This window comes from Drosophila miranda, chromosome 3 (assembly GCF_003369915.1).
Source record: "Drosophila miranda strain MSH22 chromosome 3, D.miranda_PacBio2.1, whole genome shotgun sequence".
NCBI lineage: Eukaryota > Metazoa > Arthropoda > Insecta > Diptera > Drosophilidae > Drosophila > Drosophila miranda.
In genome coordinates this window covers 5790761-5810926 of record NC_046676.1, presented here as the reverse complement: position 1 = coordinate 5810926, position 20166 = coordinate 5790761, and the positions used below count along the sequence as shown (strand labels likewise).

The window sequence follows — 20166 nt, the reverse complement described above, 5'->3', positions numbered from 1 at the left end:
AAACCATGAACAGAACATAAAGACACAGCCACCCCGACGAAATGGGATCCAGTGGGCTTTCCTCCAACAGATAGATCCGACAAATCTCTCAGAGAAAATAAACTGAATTTCAATGGAGAGAACAGAACCCACACGGGATCCCATCTCGTATTATTGCAATGCTTTGGTTGCAGCCTAAACATAGTTCTAATTAATGTACACTTCCCCCAAGTTGAACTGACTAATCACACATTTCTTTTCGATTCCCCCCTAATGCTATATAGAAACGAAGCCGGCCCAAAACAACTCCAACTCCAACAACAAGCAAATGGCGCAGGATTCACAGCCTACGATACTATGGCAGTGTAATTTGTAAGCGACTCCCGCCAGCAGCGATGGGCGTGGCATTGTAGCTTAGTGGTTTTAGGTGCATGAAGTGCGTGGGAGTTGAATGACCCTCGGACCCAACACAACACAACAGAACACAACACACAGACAGACATACATACATAAACGCATCATCAGCATTTCGCAATGAAATCTAAGAAATCGGAGAGAAAGTGAATTATACAGCGCATATAGAATGTGCACGCATACAATTATTCAACTACTCGTATTTCAAGTATTTATAACGTAAAGAAAGTAAATTTCAACAGCATATTTATAGTGTCTATGCCGTAAACCGTAAACCGTAAACCAAACATACATAAAGATTACATATATACATCATACATATATAAATACCTACTCTAAGTGTCTGCCGCAAAGGAAAGTACTACCAATTATACGAGAAGGCGTCGAGGAAGAAACTAATGAATCGAGAAAAACATACTTACATATTCGCATATGAATATTTGGAACGGAACTAATTTTTAATATTGTATTTTAGTTTTAAGCGAGACCTACCAAAATATCAGCGAAAAGCATCCTTGTGTGTACCGAGGAGGTGCACGTCGCACGCCACTCCTCTGCCATCTACGCCAAGAGCAGACAACTCATCCTTTGCCTAGCCTAAGTCAGAGTCATAATATTAATATATTTAGTCATATACGGATTGTATAATTTCGCCTATACGTTTGGTAATTTGAACGAACAGCGCACAGTTTTGTTTTTTTTATTTGTGTTGCGTTTTGCGTTGACTTGTGATGATTTTTAATTTGTAGAATTGTGTCAGTCAGTAGTTGTATTCGTGTTCGTTTTCTTTTAATCATTATTTATACACACAGACATGTACACACATACATTTGTACATGTGTTATTTTAACATAGTTTTATTCTGATTTTAAAATGCGCTTCCAATAGAACAAAACGAAAACTGTTCAATGCACAAAATGCAGCCACAACATTTTAAATTGTATAATACAACGGATCCCCAGGACGCCCACACAGACCGACCGACACCCACACTCATGCACTCTCGCACGATTTATTTAGACCAAGAACGATATGATATATACAGTTTTGCACATCGGTTATACGCATTTGAAGCTTTAAGGGAAATGGAAATTGTTTATGTCTGGCCATTTCAATTTCATTTTCATTCGCTCTACCCTAAGTTTCCTAGCTCGTAAGTTTTTAAATATATGATTTTATTATACATTTTAATTTGTATTCTTTTATTTATTTGTTGCTTGGTTTTCCGCCACTTTTGCCCTGCAAATCCGTGGAGCTACCCTCAAAACCACAAAGACTGAACTATGCAAACTCAACACGAACCGAAACCAAAACCGGCGTAATCCAAGTACTAGAATAGCCGACACGAGAGTGCTGAACAGACCGAAGTAATAAGATCCGGAGTGGATTTTAATACGAATATACCCAGACTCTGTGCACATCACGAACTGCATTTACCTAAATCGGGGAAAACGGGGAAACGACGGAAACATTTATAGGAAATTTACATTCTACTGTTAAGTTCGCTTCATTTCATTCGCTTTTAGTTCCCTCTCAAGCTAACCACACTCTATATCCACTCTTACCCAGACTACTCTACCAATTTTATATAAATATACGAGTATATACAAATACATATATATATAAATGTAGCGTTGTGAGAAAACAAAACCAAACAAACAAAGAGAAGAGAAGAGAATAAATCTTGCTTGTGTATTATGAGAACTTCAGATAGAATGTATAACAAATTTTTATGGTAAACGAACTACAAATATTAAGTAGTGTTTAGTGGAAAACAAAAACAAAAGCATTTAATCGGTACAACAAAAATGATAAGGAATCACATACAAATTTTCGACTAATTCAAATAGCAAGCAATAATCAGCGATAATCAGGTCGGACGACGTTGGATTTCAGAAATTGTAACGAAACGAAACCAGATTTTAAGTACCCACAAAATAATTAGAAACTTTTCGGCAAATCAAAATCAAAACAAAATCTAATAATTACACTTTTGGCATTAAAAACGAATTAATTCAACAAAGCGGTTTGAGATTATAACAACTTAGGCTAAGTACAAATACCATTGCATACATACATATATGTATTAACGATCACGAAAGTGTCAAGTCATTTTTCATACTATACTCGTACCCGTACTCGTACTCGTGTCATGCATGCATAATCGAATCAAATCGATCGCTTTTTGTGTTGCTTCATTGCCAAAGGGAATACGCGAGGGGTATCCGTATCCGCGGTATCCATTGATTAAAGAAAAGGCTATTTTTCAATTAAACATACATACATATATACATAACTAATTTTCTACTTAACTTTACATAAAATGCATTAATCAAAATTTAACTTCCATCGCAAAAACAAAAAACAAAACAACTAAAAGAAAGTTACGAGTAAATGAAAAAGTCAAACACTCACACCAGACACATAACCGACATTCAACTTCAACGCACATCAGACTCAACATCCACAAGGACCTAAGCAGGAAGAAAAGACATTGGAAGTATATGTATTGTATATCCAAATGGGACAAGACAAGCAGTTTGAAACGCATTTATACTAATCACTCGCTCCTTCTTAGCAGAAAAAAATATTATACGAAATTAAGAGAAGAATCAATACCCCCAAGAGGCGAAATTCGTAATCATTAAGCGCGGCATTATACTACAAATATGTGTATTACTAATTACAATTACAAACGCATACATATATTAACTATATTAAATATCGAATGTATTGAATTGACAACAAAAGAGACATGCTTAGGGCGTAACCATGGCCAGAACGAACCTGCTCTCTACGGGTGGTACGTGTGGTGGTAGCTGGTAGGTGGTAGGGTAGCCCTATAAGTTTTCGATCACACTTGCATGCACAAAATTTGTCAGTTTCCAGTTTCAGTGTCATTCGAATCAAACAGAAACGAATTCAAATTAAATAAATGCCAATTTATGTTGGATAAAACCAAACTGATATTTTGATTGCTCCTGAAGCACCGAAAATCGGACAGAAAAGAAGAAAAGGACATGTAGAAAGGTAAGTCCTTTCGATCTCTCTATTATTTAAAATAATTTTGGGTCGTCGTCGTCACCCGAAATTTTATGTTCACAGACGCACATGACATTTGAGGCCTACAATTTCTGCTCTTAAACTCTTGATAAATCGCATTCCATCGAGCGTATCATTTGTTTGGTTGCTTTAACAAGTGGGACGGGGGTTGGCGCACTAGTATACTAGCCCCTAGTATATCTATATTTTATGCATTGGAACATCATGAAAAAGCTAAGAGTTGCATTCATTTCTACGTGATTCTTACATATAATCTACATTGCGCAGCCAATATACTGTAAGGAGAGAGCCTTCGATCCACACCCTTCAAGGTCGTAAGGCCACCTTACGAACCGCAAGCCCCACAGTGCGGCAGGAAAGGGAAAAAAGTGAACATTGCGAGCCCTCCCTGAATCTGTACTAGTCTTCCCTACTTCTCGGCACTGCAATGCAACGGTAGTCGGCAGCCCTCCTCCTATCGGAACACAGAGGCGGAGGCGCCCAAAGGGGGTTCAGCGTCCACAACTGAGTGGAAAGCGCGCCTAAGAAGCCACTCAACGACTGATTATGCATTGCATACTTTCAGGCTGAGTTTTCATGTATTCCGACTACCGACTTTACCGAATACAATTTCAAATACATACCACAAACTGGATAAAAACCCGGATCGTTTGAAATAAAATATCAATTTTTTTTAAGGACAATTCCATTCCGTGTAGTTGCAGAAAAAATCAATTTTACAATTTTTCTAAATAGTTCCTAAATTAATTAATTTGTTCATTTAAATTGCTGCCTCAAAAATCGTTTTCGGGGCTCAAATCAATGCCAAAACAACAACAAAATAGAATATAGTCCGCCGTCTGTAGTGCTATCAGTCAAAGAGCTGTGGCCATTCTTCCGCCATTGCTTTGCCACTGCCATAAGTTCCACTAAAAAGCCACTCCCGCTTAAACTGTCTGATTTTTCCATAACGTCTTATATCTGGAATGAGGGTAAAAGGTAATTTTTTTTATATCACGGCTAAATATAAATTTTATCAAATCAGAGCTCAGATATCAGTTTTGGGACTTTGAGATTAGTTCTGCCCACCTAAGTAGAGAGTAAGCTGTTAGCATATCAATATTGTATATTGATTTTTGTATTTTGCTGCCAACAAATAAGAGATCAGGGATCGGGTTAGTGAACTTGGAATTACTTGTGGCCACCGTACTAGACTGAAGATTGAACTATTGGCCAAACACATGTATTTAGTTGATAGTTAATTCTCTGCAAAGAACAAATGCAGTGCCACATGACAATTTCAGTTACCCACTGACACCGGCAACGGCAACGGCAACGGCAACTCCAAGTCCAAAACCGCCATTACGCGTCAGATATTACCCAATTGTGGTCATAATCATCATTTGCATACTTCAGTTGCCTTGCCTAATCAATCAAAAGTAATTTACAATTTTCACTCTCTCAATGGCCAGGCGCCTTGCGTAATACAATTAATTGTTGCAAAATCCAGTCCCAAATGAGCAACATTAAATATAAATCCGTATGGCTATGAACACTTTTCTGCGACGCCTCAGAGTAAACGCCTTCCAATTCAAACTGTGCGGCTGCTCGGGTAAAGGGTATGTGTGTGGATGTATGGATGTGGATGTGGATGTGGTCGGTAGTTAAACAAAAAAAAATGGAGAAAAACTATTCGCAAACAATTGCGTTTGACGCCCCGCAATCGACGAGCCGAGCCGAGCCACCTGCCCCATCCACGTCGCACAGTACCCAGCCGACAATTGTGCATTGTCTTCAATGCTGCTGCTGCATAACAGAAATTACAACATGCAAATGGGGCGCAAGGGGGCGGTGAAGGAGTTAGTCAAACGTTTAGATGCTAAACGACGAGCTGGCTACTGACGATGGAAACATGACAAATACCCGTACCGTAGTCGAACTCGTACTCGTATTCGTACTCCCATCAAATATTGATCATTTAGCGTATCGGCCGCAGAACTCCGGAGGAAGTCGTAAACTGCAATTTTCTTAAAGCGTTGCAATAAATCAGCCAGCTCTGCCGCCAGAGAAAGAGCCAGCTATATAGGGGGGAAGTATAGAGAGAAAATAAAACAAAAGAGCGAAATAATAATAAAAACGAGGGGGAACGTTGTGAGTTGCTGCGGAGACCGCAACTCTACAGTTATACCCGATACTAAGTCAGTATGGCTCTCCTCCGGCAGACGCCGCTAATATTGAACGACACGACAAAGAGTGCGTGCGAGAGAGACAGAAAATCAGTCTGAGCGTGACGTCGGGCGCTGCGTAGCCAGTGGAAATTGATTTGTTCCTTTTGGCTATAAAAATGATCTGATCTGATCCAGATTCAGCAATCTGATAGATCTATGATCTATGATTATCTATGATTCTGCGTTTTTAGTTTTCTCGAATGTGCAATATTGTGGATGCAACAGATTTTCGTCCTTTGTGGGGGCGGAAAAGGGTGGGGCGAAATTCTGAGATATACGTTTTTTAGTGAGATCTAACAGAAGTGCGGATACCAAATTTGGTTACTCTAGCCTTAAGAGTCTCTGAGATTTGTGGATGCCCCAGATTTTCGTCCTTTGCGGGGGCGGAAGGGGGTGTGGCGAAATTTGGACACAAAACGGTCAAGGTCCGATATCACAGGAGTGTGGATACCAAATTTGGTTGCTCTGGCTCTTATAGGTTCTGAGATCCTTGAACTCATATTTTGCAATTGGCAAAGCCGACCATGAAACCTGTGTGTTAGAGAGAGACAGAGCGAGAAAGAATGAAATTGTTTTCTTGATTCTGGCTATAATAATTATACGATCTGATTGAGATTTTACACTCTAGAACATATAGTCATCCTCTACGATTCTGCGTTTTTGGTTTTATCGTATCTTTAAAAATGTGGATGCCACAGATTTTCGTTCTTTGTGGGGGCGGAAGTGGGCGGGGCGAAGTTTTGAAATATTTTTGTAGCAGTGACATATCACAGAAGTCTGGATCCAAAACATCGTTGCTCTAGATCTTATAGTCTTTGAGCACTAGGCGCTGAAGGGGACGGACGGACGGACGGACGGACGGACGGACGGACGGACGGACGGACGGACAGACGGACGGACGGACGGACGGACAGACGGACAGACAGACAGGGCTCAATCGACTCGGCTATTGATGCTGATCAAGAATATATATACTTTATGGGGTCGGAAACGATTCCTTCTGGACGTTACACACATCCACTTTTACCACAAATCTAATATACCCCAATACTCATTTTGAGTATCGGGTATAACAATGTTTGACAATCACATCGTTTGCATATGAATGAAAGGGGGAACCAGCTGGATCAAGAGTGGAGCCGGAGCCGGAGCCGAAGCTGGAGATGGAGCTGGAGCGTGGCCAACATTTTGTTATGAAGAGGCGTGGCAGCAGGTGTAACAAGTAGGCCAAAACGGTAATTGTGCTAAAAGGTACATACTCGTAATCTCAATGAAAATAGGGTTAGAAATGAACTGAAATACAAAGTATATTAAATAAGAATATTAGATGAAATAAATTTGAAAAAGAATATTAGATGAAATAACTTGGATTAAGAGATGGGAAGAATGAAAAAGTGCATAAGGCATGTAGCTCGTGATAATATCTCCGGGTAGCATCATCTCTTCCCTGGCTCTACGAGTATCTTTCACACTTTCGAGGTCTTTTCATCTGCCGCAGATCTGTCAGTCAGAAGGGGACAAAATATATTTTCAGTTTAAAATATGAACTTGACTCAATAAAATAATCTGTTAATTAGATCCATATACTAAATTATATAAGAATAAAAGACATATGAAGTAAAATAAAACTTTATAAAAAATAAAACTATAAAATAATAAAATGTTAATGCAGCAATCAAAATAAAACAATAATCAAATGCTATACACTCAGCGAAAATTGAATAAATTTGATAAAAGTAAGTTTCGGCTGTGAGTCGTTTCTTTATTTCAGACAAACGAGTTCGTTGCCTGAGTCTTTTGTGTGGGACCGATTGGTTAGCGGGCCAGAGCCGTAATATATCGTTTATATAGATCCCAGATACGAGAGCAGCGCGTTGACAACGCAATCTCCGAGCCGCGCTTTAATCATCTTTAACGGCTCGAATGGATGCAAGTGAAGTGCCCGCCCGTACCTGAAGGGGCAACGTCTCGTTTGCAACATTTCGAGTGCCATTTCAGCAGCGTCATGGCTCTTTCTGGTTAGTTTCTTCGTTAGTTACTTCATCTCTCAGTCTCTTTACGGCCGGCCGCTAATTTCCTTCTCTTCTGCCGTTCCACTGCTTCTTTTTAATCAGCCACAGTTGACGGACGACCTTGCCTTGCAGCACTTGGGCAACTTGCTGTTGTCACAGCCAGTCATCCAGCCAGCCAGGGTGCGCCAGGGAGAGGCTGTGCTCCAATTCTCCGATATCGCTTTCGTTCGACCCACATATGCCGCACGCCGGAGTCAACAGCACCGGGTGGTGCAGAGCACTCCGAGGCGAGGCGAGGCGAGCAACAACCCCCATACGTCATCCCATCCAGCCGAGTGCTGCAGTTTCACGCTTGGAAAACGGCGGCGCCAAAGGCGTCACGTGCTCTGGCTCTGCTCCTCGGTGCGCCACTCAGATTTGCGGCTGCTGCTGCGGTTTGTAACTTGAACCTGAGCTGCCATTGGATTTATATTTATTTATATTTATAAAAGAAATATTTTGTTGGCCAATTGAGAGGGTATTATGATTTCAGCAGTCCATCGGTCTGTCTGTTACAGTGAAAAAATTGTCAAAGTCCACCAATCAAAATTGGGATCAGTACATATGTAGATCATAGGGTATCAAAAGCTCCGACCCTCGATGAGAGTCTTTCTATCTTGGTGGTGGCTAAAATTGGATGTATCGGGTGGAAACAAAAGATTTATTACAATAAAATATTTCTGTCGCTTTGGTTTTGCTCTTTGTTTTGTGTCTAGTTTTTGTTTTGTTCATCAAAGTGTATTTTTATTACATTTTTTCAATTTCTTTCGCTCGTTTTGTGTGGCTTGCTTCGTTTTGTTTTGGTTTTTGTGGCTTGTGCAATGCCACAGATGTTGATGTTGATGTTGATTTTGATGTTGCTGCTGCCGCTGCTTTAATAATTAAAACAACAACAATTATGTGCTTCACTCAAATGCGTTAAGTGTTCGTTGCTATTGCTGCTATTGTTGTTGCTGTTGTTGGTAAATCTCAGTTTCGCATGACACTTGCCTGCTGGTTATATAAAAACGGAATGCAATTCGGGCCTCCGTCAAGCATCCACATTGCGCATACGCCATGTCGCGCAATTGCAATCAAACGAAGAGCGGACTCTCGATCTGGTCCGAAAGACCGTATTAATAACAAATTGAAAATGTGACAAAATACCGTGTCAAAAGGGAAAACAAAAGATGGCAGAGATTTGGGATTGCAACACGTTGAAAATATCTTGGAAATCGGCTGGATTTACATTGTTGTATATGTATCTAAAGAAGTTTGACACAGACCTTGGCTGAATTAGCGGCTAATTGTTCAGCTCGAAAGAGCTTATGGAAATTTGGGAAAACATTAAGGAAATCGCTTGCATTGAAACTCAACAAGGTTTCCACTAAAAACCGCCTATTTCCGAGCTAATCTTTCTCCCGATGGAGCGATTTCCCTTTCAGAGACGCCCCCAAATGCCCATTTGTCTGCCACATCAATTGTAGATTTGCCAAGGAAAAGATTCGGCAACATCATTAAGATAACGTGAGGGAATCGGCAGCGGCTGCAGAAAACTCGGCAACTACCGCCTAAAGTTTCCCAATGGAATGTTTGCTTGAACTCGAACTTTTGGCGGCGGTTACCTAATCAGCGCCAGCACCGCTTTTGGGGCTCGAATTGCAACTGCAACCAGTGCAGCAGTTGGCTTCCTCGGCTAACCTTATGTGGGTTTTGCTGCTGGCACACAGACACACTGCAAGCCAGGCACAGGGAGAGGGGCAGGCGGGTGGCAAGTCAATTAAAGCAACATGTTGCAACCGAACAGGCGACGCGACCGACTGACTTGGAATTGTAAGGCTGTTAGACATCAGCACCACAGCACCACAGCACCACGGCACCACAGGCTGTCTGGCAGGCAGACACAAGGCAGCTGCATTCAACTTCAACTTGGTAACAGGAAGTGGAAACGGTATTGTTGCTGCTTATCTGCAGGGGAGATGCTTCCTTGAGATTTATTTGGCATCTAGCAAGCGGCAAATGCCAAGAGCCATCATCATCATCACGATCATTGACAGTCTTAGCATCATCTTCATCATCATCATCATCAGTAACATCATCACGATGCTGATGCCACAACATGTTGCAGTTTTTGACTTTGGCTCATGGCCTCTCTCATCTTCAGACGAGACCTTTTTTCCAATTCCAGCTGAATTAAACCGATCGCCGCTACGACGATGACTTCTTCAACTGTGGACTTTTCGCCTTTTTCGGCTGTTATCTAACTTCCGCAAATCGTGGGCTGCGATTGAAATTTTATGAGTTGCATCTTCGCCGTTTGTTGGGCATCGAAAAAGCCCAAAAAAACACGAAAATTTCATCATCCCCAGCTGTCCAATGAAAGTACACGACTCCTCGTAGTCGTAGCCATCACCCTCCGAGAGGCCCGAGAGATATGAAATGTGTCTGGGGATGCGTTAAGTTCGTTATTTACGCTAAACCGTAATTAAAAGCATTTAATTTTTATGTTTATTATTTTTTTTAATAATTTTCATTTTTTGTTTCAGTTGTACATGAAGTGTTTACTTGTGTGGGCTTAATGTGGATTATAATTATGTTTAAGTACATATTTACAAGGCAATTGCGTTTGTGGATATTTTCCAGATTTCACACAAACACACACACACACATATGTAGAAAATACAAAAATTTGTATACATTTGTTCGTTGTTTCATTGAATTTTGATTTTATTTTGTATAACTTAAAGACAAAATCGCGCGCATGACTAATTTGTACACTTGAGGAAGAGAGAAGGAGATATACACAAAGGTAGCGAGAGAGAGTGAGAGAGGAAGAGAGAGTGGACGGAAGAGTTAAACAAATATCGAAAACTGAAAAAATGAAATGTTTTATACAACATGATGGAGTGGGGGAATGCCTTACGAGTTTAAATCTATTTAACAATTTCAACAATGTCGGTTGTACACAATGGTGTTCTGTGGAGGGAGGATGGATGAACAGAGAGTGAAGAAGGGCGACATGGATCAGTTATTAGATATCAGTGCTGTCGCATAGCTTGCGGCTAAACCAGAGAACCCATCCCGCAGATCGACTCAGTCCCATCCGTGACCATGGGGGGCTGGCACCCAGACCTTTTCCCAAACGGGCTTCCACACCTTTTTCCACTCCTGAACCTTCACCTCCTTGACGACGGGCACGTTCACCGACTGCCATTCGTCCTTCCACGCCTGCCGCTTCTCGGTTGCCCAGACCTGACGCTTCTCGGTGCGCCAGATCTGCACCTTCTCCTCGATCCAAGTCTCACGCTTCTCCTTGATCCAGATCTGCTTCTTCACTGTCTTCCAGACCTGAGCAAAGAAAAACACACAGCTAATCGTTGAACTTAATGGGTATAGGGAGTGATGGGGGACCAACCTGAATCCATTCATCCTTCCACTCCAGCTTCTTGTCCTGTTTCCACTCCTGAACTTTCTCGGTTTTCCATTCCTGTTTCTTTTCGGTGCGCCACTCCTCCTTCTTCTCGGTTTTCCACTCCTGTTTCTTCTCGGTGCGCCACACCTTTTTCCACACGGGTTTCCAGACGAGTTTCTTGCGCCACAGATCGTGGCTGGTGTATTCCCATCCCTCGTGATCCTTGCCCAGGAACTTCTCGCCGGGAATGCCCATTTTCACCTGAGCAGAGTTCAGGTTAATTATCTGCTCCAATCTCGCCCACCGGAAGTAGAGCTGAACTTACCCACTGAGGCTCGAACATTTGCTTCCAGTCTGCCACCTGTACTTCTTTCCAAACAGGCACTTGGATCTCTTTCCAGAATGGGACCTGAACTTCCTTCCAAACGGGAACCTGGATTTCTTTCCACACGGCCACCTTGGTGGGCACCCAAATTGGCTTAGTGATCTTCTTCCATTCGGCTACCTTGACCTCCTTCCAGGCAGGTACTTCCCTCTCCTCCAACTTGGGCTTTTTCACTATTTTCCAATCTGGCACCTTCTCTTCCTTCCAGACGGGTACCTACGGTTCGGATAGTTTGCGATTATCATCTGCAATCTGTGGGTTGAGTGTCCTCGACCTACCTTAACTTCCTTCCAAATTGGCACGGAAACCTTTTTCCACTTCGTTTCCCATGCCTCCTTCTTGATGGTTTTCCACACCTGAACCCAGTCCTCTTTCCACGAGAGCTTCTTCTTCCACACTCCCTCGGGGGGATGGGCGAAGGCGAAGCTTATGACAAGCGCGCAGCTGGCGCCGAGTAGCTGGGGGAAGGCAAATGGTTGGGAGGGTTACTTGATGTTCGTTTACACCGATTTCCTATACAAAGAGTTCACTGTATTTCTCATGATAATTTCAACATTTGTTTGTAGTTTTTTTTGGGTATTTTTAGCACTAGTGTTTTCACTTCAACTGTTTCATTTTAATGCAGTTCTTTGGCAATGATTTTTTCACAATCATCAAGGATTCACAGGGGAGTCACATTGGATTGATTATTTTTTTGGAACCAATAAACCACTAACCAATAAACTGAGGGATCTCATGCTTGGTATCCCTGTACCACCAACAGCGCGTCAAAATAAAAGGGAGCTGATGTGTGCCTCCGATGAGGTCTTCTATGAACAATATTCGCATTTCCCTACATGCACATCTATTTATATTTTGAATGGGTCTCGGTCTCGGTCTCTGAGACTCCAACTCCAGCGCCAGCGTCAGCGTCGACAGCAGCCGAGACAGCGACAGCAGCCGAGACAGCGACAGCAGCAGCGGCAGAAGACCCAACAACAATTTGACAAAACAAAAACTGTAACCAAAGCAAAGCTCTCTCTCTTCTCTCTGCTCTTCGGCCATGTTCCATGTGCAAAATGCACGCAACCTACCATCGAAAGCAAAAGCGAAAACCGCAAGAGAGTGAGAGTAAAGCGGTGCTGCCTCTGCCTCTGCCTCCAAGCTCGGCTCCGCTCCCAAGCTCGGCTCTGCTCGGTGCTCTACAGCACAAGCTCCAGCTCCAGCTCCAGCTGATGAATTCGAACTCGGATTTGGTCTTGGACCCCTCCGTCGATGACTGCGCGGATTTTCCCAAGGTAAAGCGGAGCCTCGGCCGCAGCTTCAGCCCAGGTGTACCATACCGTCCAAAAACAATGCCAGTGTATTTGGTCTGCTCTTGGACTCAAGTATATGCGTTGGCTTTCGAGTCGAAGTCAAAGTCCGGCCTCTTCACAGCAATGGAATGGATGGTCCACAGCTAGAATGTGACATACCAATAATTATGTTGTTGGCAGCGATGATTTGTACGAGTACACGGACACTACCACTACTATGAAAAGGTACACAGGGAGAAAAGAAGAGTAAAAGTAGGTACTACTAAGAGCCCATTAATTAGAATAAAAGTAAATGAGTCAGAGATCTTACAAAAAAAAATATAAATATATATAAACATAATACAGCCACAATCAATTGGTACTTTTTTTCTTCACTGTGTCATTTAATAACACATAAGAACTTATTAGTACTGTTGCCATTAATCAAACAACTTCGACACGCAATTATGGTAAATATTGCCATCCTCAAGACGAATCGATCACTTCGCGCTGTGCATAGTGGTTCACCTCCCTCCATCGATAAGGTCAATTGCTGTGGGTGTTTGTCTAGTGCTGCCCCGTGCCCACAGCTAAGTAGTGCTAAGCTACAAAAAATTGGAGCTACGTGCCCGCATTTTATATGGCACGATTAGCCATGTACGACTCTGCCACTGCTCGTCGAACCTGAGTGCCAAACAATTAGCACAGTTCAGATGCAAAATGATCGAAATAAGAAAGAAAGACACCGCCGACTCAGAGGTAGAGGCAGTGGCAGAGCCAAAGACATTTGGCCAAGCTAACACGCGAGTACAACAACAAAAGCCATTTATGGACGGGACGGGACGACCCTAGCTGCTGAAATGGCTAGCGACCTCCGCGAACGGGACGACGTAGCATGAAGACGTAAACCGTAAAGCCGTACTGCTTCAGTGGCTACCGGGGGGCCAAATGTACTTTTTAGCATGGTAATAAGGCCAGCGTTTTATGAACACCCAAATAGTTTGGACATTAGGTTTTGATAAATGCGCCAAGACCAAACAGTTGGCAACTGTTTTGGACTGCAATTAACACTCGAGAAACGGACTCTCCGACCGCAGCAGATCGCAAAAGATCGTCCGCTGGGGCTGACCCTTTGAGACGATCCGAATGCCTCGTAAATAATATGCACAAATCGAATCCGACAGTGTCCACAAGGTGGCCACACCACACCACACCACACCGCAGATGAAGCCGAAGCCGACGCCCCAGACCAGAAGTTACATCACACCCAAAGGAGGCAGGGGCAGAGGCGGAGGTGGAGGCAGACGCTTGAATTGGCAGTTGCCTGGCGAACGGCCTTCAATGCAGGCACTGCAAAAGGAAAGCAAGCGAAGACACAACCCAACACAACACAAAACAACACAACGACATGTTAAACCAATTTATAAAAACCAAAACTCGAAATTAGGTAAAAAACCACCAATATACGTATAATGAAGAATGTGCAACAGGCTCTGCTACTCGACTCGACTCGACTCCCAGCTCCAACTGTCGTGTCGTCGTCTGGCTGGGATTTTACTTTTGCTCTTTGCGCTTTTTGTTTGGCAAAATGAAATTGAAATTCCTGAAACGTGCCCAGCGGTTTGGGCGACTGACTGCGGCGGACTGGCAAATCGAGTTTGGTTTTGGCCACCAGCACCAGTCGAAGATGTCGTGGCTGGAGATGGAGATGGTGCCCAAACTGCAATTGGAGGATGGATGTATGGATGGATGGATAGATGGATGGAGGAGCTCTGGAAACACCTTTCGCCGCAGTCGTCGTCCCTGTTCACCCAGTTGCATAATTTACGGCATCTTTTTATTGATCTGAACGTTTATATATGTAGGTTATATAGTGCCTTGCCTTATATTATGCCGCTGTGATGTGACTCCGATCAGGCGGACAGGTTTCAGCTTCAGTTAGCCATTCATGGATGGGATAGGAAGCGTGTTAAATTGGCTGGAAAATGCCTTGGGAAAAGCATTTGTGGATTGGCTTAAGAGAAAGGTTGGGTGGGATTACAACAAGGGAAGTTAATGTGTATGTGGTACGTGCAGCAGTCGTATGTTTTAATCAATTTTTCAATTGCACTTCTTGACATTCAAATGCAAATGCATTTCCCAGACACCGCTGAGCGTATACCTAACTTTATGGCAAATACGCCGCATTGAGTGCGGCTCTGTTGCAACGCGGCTGGCAGCTAGAAATATCTTGCACTTATCTCGCGAACAATAAGCCATAAGACAACACTCTCATCGCATGGTTAACCTTCAATCAGGCTCTCTCTCTTCTCGGATCAGGCCTAATCCAAATGTGACCGCCGTAACGGAGAGGGGTAATGGCCTCCAAGGCAGTCTGCAACGTCATCGTCATCGTCGTCATCTCATTCGACAGATTGCGCCTGTAATTGCTTGTGGCTTTCTTCAGTTGGCACTTGGCTGCCCCAATTCGTTACGTGTTCGAGCAGGCAGCATCGAGCAGGCGCTCTGAAGCGGCAGGTGCTCAAGTGTTGACGTTAATGTCATTGTTGCCGCGGCTCGGCTCCAGCATAGCTCGGCTCCGATGGTGTTGACCCACATACATGGTAAATGAACCGATGGCTAATTGCAGCTCCGATCGGCAGGGGCTCGAATGGGAGTAAATTGATTTCATTGCAGTTGCATCACCCCGCAGGCAGCCAATTGGAGGCGGTGGGTGCGTTTAGTCGGCTTAAATGCAACGCCAGATTAATTGGCCAGGCAACTGGAGTTGAAAGTGCGTGTCCATTTGGCCGGGGCAGGCACCAGCGGATTAAGCAGCAGGTGGCCCCCACAGGCGAACGGCGCCAAGTGTTAATCGCAATTCGAAGTCTGCAAGGGAAAGATGGGCAGTATGCGAGAGGCACTTCACTGCTACGAGTACGAGTATCTTCGCCAAGGTCGACAAGACTTTGAGTTAACAACATGTTGAGCACTGGCCACAGGTGCGGGTACGGGCACGGGTACGGACACGGGAACTGGTAATGGTATTAACGGTTATTAATAGCAGCAACAACAACAAGAGCGGCCTCCCTCCTTCTGTGTGTGTGCTGTCTGTTGCAATGGCCATTAAACAAGAAGATGCTGAGCCGCAGACGGAACATTGATTATGGCTGTCGTCCTTTGAACACAGCAAGCCACAGATACAGATACAGATGCAGACACAAAAAAAGATGCATATCGCTAGCTACCAGCCACATACTGGATCTGAGCCGAAACCGGCTCAGTGGCTCAGTGGCTCTCTGACCATTACGCAATATTTGGCCAAAAGCGAAGCTAAGCCAGCCATCTTATTCACACAGTCAGAGGTCTCGCATTCCAATTTGCGTAGACTCGTCGCAAAAGTTCCCCAAAATGTTGCTGTTGCTGCTGCTGCTGGAGTTGCTGCTAGCCGCTCCTGCACCATGCTCCATTCCCCATGTTGCATGCGATTGGCATCCAGGTAGGTGCACCCGCTGCATTTGATTTCCTCATTGCTACACGGCTGAAAATACATATATGCAGTGGAAAAGAGGGATTGGCAGTTTACTTATATCAAATAGATATATAGATTCATATTTGATAGCATTATCAATCCAAAGAATGTTCACGGGCTGACCTTCGTTCCTTCTCGAATTTCGTCCAGTGTACGTAAGCTGCAGACCAGCTCGCGGATTGGTGATGAAGACACCGGCACCTGAAATGGGACCTGCCTATGCAGTATGTTATAGCACTTTGACAAATATTGCTAATTAAACGTCATATTATACATGCCACCTGGCCACCTGGCCACCCGATTGGCTAACTGGGGAGGTGAGAGGCACACAGCAACCGGAGTGGGGCAGCAGAAGCACCAAAACCAGCTAAATCCACCCCACTCCACAGCGGAACTACTTAGGAGACACATCTTCTTCGGCTTCCTGCAACACAATTAGATGTTGCGCAATCGGGGGCCGTGACCAGCCCCATCGATATGAGGTGGACTGTGAGGGGCCAAAGAAGATGCAACCGCATTACGTGAGATCCCCTTTCACTCTTCTTCATCATCATCATTGTTGTTGTTGTTGTTGTTGTTGTTGCTGATGTTGGGTGTTGGTGTTGCCGCCTTTCCTTGGGAACTGCCTATCCCTCCCACCCTCTCTCTTTCCAGCACAACGACTTATGAATGATTACCCGACGGGCCATCGCAGGTGGGCGTAAGGGAAGCCATCCAGTGGCCACAAGCAGGTAGCAAGTGGCTCTATAAGAAAAATTGACTGATTGCCGTGCGTGCGAATGGCTCTGCTGCCTGGTGTTTATATTTTTGCTCATTAATACACAAATTCATTCAACTCTTGTTTTTACGGTTTTTATTGGAGTGCGACTGCGACTGCGACTGTGACTGCGACTGCCTCTGGGACACCGAGTGTAAGTGGAGTGAGTGCCTGCCAGTGGCTGTTGCAGTTACACTTTGTCGCGCGACCAAAGTTACATATTTGCAGTGGCACATAGTCGTACAACCCTCAACACTCCTCGTTGCGACTGTTCCGCCTGCAGACAGCAGACGGCGGAAAAGAGCCACCGATTCGGTTAGGTATCCCAGATACAAGTGGGTCTCTAAAACAGTGAAAGACCGCACATTCATTTTCCCAGTTTTCCACACCAATTAGCTCACTTTCCCACTCACTTCGAGTCCGACTCCGAATCCGAATCCGCTGCTTCTCCCTTATATAATGACATGTGAGAGAGTTCGCTGTGCTTCTGATTTTTGTGGCAAATTCACGCGGCTTGAACCCCCACTTGTCCGGGTCATGTAAATCTGTGAATTTGTTTGGGTTTAGGTACTCATACTCGCAGAGTTCATGAATGTAACCCTTGGCTTAAATCCAGCTCAATAATTTATGAATACGCAAATATAATTATATGTCCAAAATCATAGAGCAATACCTACATATGTACATATATTCAGATATGCATACACCCAGAGAAAACCGCCCTAATCGCTAAATAGTTACTCTTAGATTTAAATTTATTTTTTTATGCCTTTATTTGATGCAATTAGTGAGAAAAATTTAATTTACTACAAATATACATATTTATTTTTTCATTTTTTTATATTTGTAATTTAAAGAATTTTATATTTAGATTACATTTGTAATGCGTTTATATTTAAATCAAAGTGAATTCTATTTAATTTCAATAATGTTTAGTATTTGAAACTCTAATATTTAATTTAAATATTGGTGTGTTTCTTTTTACTATGCCATTTTTCTCTCTGTGTAGATCAATGCTCTTCAAAAATTATTATGCACCTGAACTAAGGTTTTTATCCCATGCACCTAATAATCGTTTACCACAACATTTCCTTGCTCAAAATCTAAAAATAATAATACGCTTATTCTTTATCCCCTACCCTACCAACATTCCACTGTGATTTGTTTAGTCATAATTTTTCGTAGATTTTATAAAGATAGTCGTGGTTTTTGTTTGCTCATTTGCCACAGATTGACAGGCAAGGCATACGGTGACGGTGACGGTGACGGTGGCGGTGACTTGGAAGCAACAATGCCAACAAGGAAGTTGGAAGCGCATCTTCCACGCGCGCCCAATTATGACAAACGACAAACAGTGCCGTGTCACCTCCAAGACCAAGCTGCCACGTTGCCACACGTCACACGAGCTGCAACACCTGCGACGGCCAACGACAGACTTTGGCATTGTCATTGCCGTTTTTGAAGACGCAACAATGTACCTAACTGGAACACCAAACTGGCAACAAGCGACAGGCAACAGACAACAGGCGAGTGGCGGCCGAACAGAGCACTGGGATTTCGACTGGCGGACAGACAGCTGTGTGTGTGCGAATTGTGTTTATGGCTTCAGCTTTAACGACATTTTGTTGCAAGTCGCCAACTGTCAGTGGTTCAGGTACAGCAGCTGCAAGAACGCCAGGGAAAACCATTCTGCCCTTGACGTTGCACAGTCCGATTGCATCTGCCGGAGAATGAGGAACATTTCAATCTGATTGATTTACATTTAGTTGTATCTCAAAAGGGATACCCTCCGAAGGCTGTAATCAATCAATGTGCCCCTGTGACATAATATAACCTAATATAACCCAATAACGAGCGCAAAAAACTGCACAACAATGTCCAAATCGAACCTAATGGAATTTCTGTTGGGCATTTTTATGGCCACGCCACGCCATGCCACTACACGGCACGGCACGGCTTCATCTACGTGATTTGGTTGGAACGAACGTCTTTGATGAAATTGTAAGATTGCAGCGTCATTGCTGCAAGAAAGAAAAAACCCAGAAAAATGGCATAAATAAATGTGAAAAGAAGGGAAAAGGGGTCAGCATTCGTGGGCAAAACATAATCTGCAGATGTAATGAAATCGAATTCAAATCATTTCAATTAAACATTTTGTGCAAGCCTCCAGAGGAGAGGAGCAGCTAGTCACAGCGTTTTGATAATTATCAAATAAGCGCCATTAAGTGCCATTTAGAGGTGCCCGAGTGACGGGCTCGACCTTTCCACTTCCACACACAGCGCGGCATCGATTAATTAGTTTGAACGCTTTGAACTTCATGCACGTCGACAGACATTGAGTAGTGCTGGTGCTGGTGCTGGTGCTGGTGCTGGTACGGTGCTAATAGCCAGATATTGATGATCAATCTGCTCAAAGCAGCTGTTGACTCTTCAAGTCATAATGGGGGGCGTTCTCCACACATCCCTCTACGATCACGAATAACGAGTTCAAGTATGGTCTATTGTTGATGGGCATTTCAGAGGCGCCTCCAACCGATCCGGCCCGTCACTTGTTGGTTGCGCAAGAGCCCTCCCTGCCTCCACTGGCTAACAAGCCATTCCGTCTGCCGCACGCATGCGCAGCCCCGAAAATAATTTTCATTTTCTTCATTCTTTCCGCCATCCCATCCCGAGTGTGTTTTTGTGCGTGTGAACCAAGCGAGAGTTGGCTGGAAAACAGATTGCCATAAATTGAAGTGGCTCTCGTTTTCTTTTGCTGACGTGAGTGGTGAAATGTCATAAATCATGAACAGATGAGGCTCTGTCGGGATTATTAATGAAGAAGAAACTATGAAGAGACAGAACTGAATTTGATTTGTATTAAAACGTCAATTAATTTTCGCTTTTTTTAGAGTATTCTGTTTAGGAAATGACTAACAGGCCTTTTAATTACTTTCAATACGTATAAGTTATAACCTGTTAAAAAAAAAATATTTGGTTGCTGATATTTTGAAATGCGCGCCCTTTGAAAGTTGGAATACTTAACAGCACTGGCAAAAGTTGACGAGACTTGCTGTACTAGCTGTCTCGCTCACACAACAAAGACTAGTGTGGATGCGTATAATGCATACGTTAGAGCGAGATGAAACTATAAA

General features: G+C 43.4%; 2 protein-coding genes across 51 annotated transcripts in view; one reads left to right on the top strand and one right to left on the bottom strand.

Annotated features, from left to right (window-relative positions):
- Nucleotides 1–3351, top strand: part of LOC108158722 (Down syndrome cell adhesion molecule-like protein Dscam2) — a 63643-nt gene extending 60292 nt beyond the window's left edge. For all 50 annotated transcript variants that reach the window (XM_033392117.1, XM_017291311.2, XM_033392153.1 and 47 more), the window contains one exon: nt 264–3351. In XM_033392117.1, the coding sequence (XP_033248008.1) occupies nt 264–348 (85 nt within the window). In that variant the 3' untranslated portion in view covers nt 349–3351. The remainder of the gene's footprint in view (nt 1–263) is intronic.
- Nucleotides 3352–10327: 6976 nt separating this feature from the next.
- LOC117188377 (golgin subfamily A member 6-like protein 1) lies at nt 10328–12233 on the bottom strand. The gene is made up of 5 exons (XM_033392160.1): nt 12207–12233; nt 11769–11948; nt 11431–11706; nt 11109–11366; nt 10328–11041 (listed from the first exon to the last, which is right to left on the bottom strand). The coding sequence occupies exons 1-5, from the start codon at nt 12225–12227 to the stop codon at nt 10787–10789; spliced, it is 990 nt and encodes a 329-aa protein (XP_033248051.1). The 5' UTR covers nt 12228–12233; the 3' UTR covers nt 10328–10786.
- Nucleotides 12234–20166: the final 7933 nt, after the last annotated feature.

Coding starts and splice junctions, on each gene's coding strand:
- LOC117188377 (XM_033392160.1), bottom strand. CDS start 12,227: ATGAGATCCCTCAGTTTATTG. Junction 11,367..11,430: donor AAATGTTCGAGCCTCAGTGG/GTAAGTTCAGCT, acceptor AACTCTGCTCAG/GTGAAAATGGGCATTCCCGG. Junction 11,042..11,108: donor GGAAGGATGAATGGATTCAG/GTTGGTCCCCCA, acceptor TTCTTTGCTCAG/GTCTGGAAGACAGTGAAGAA.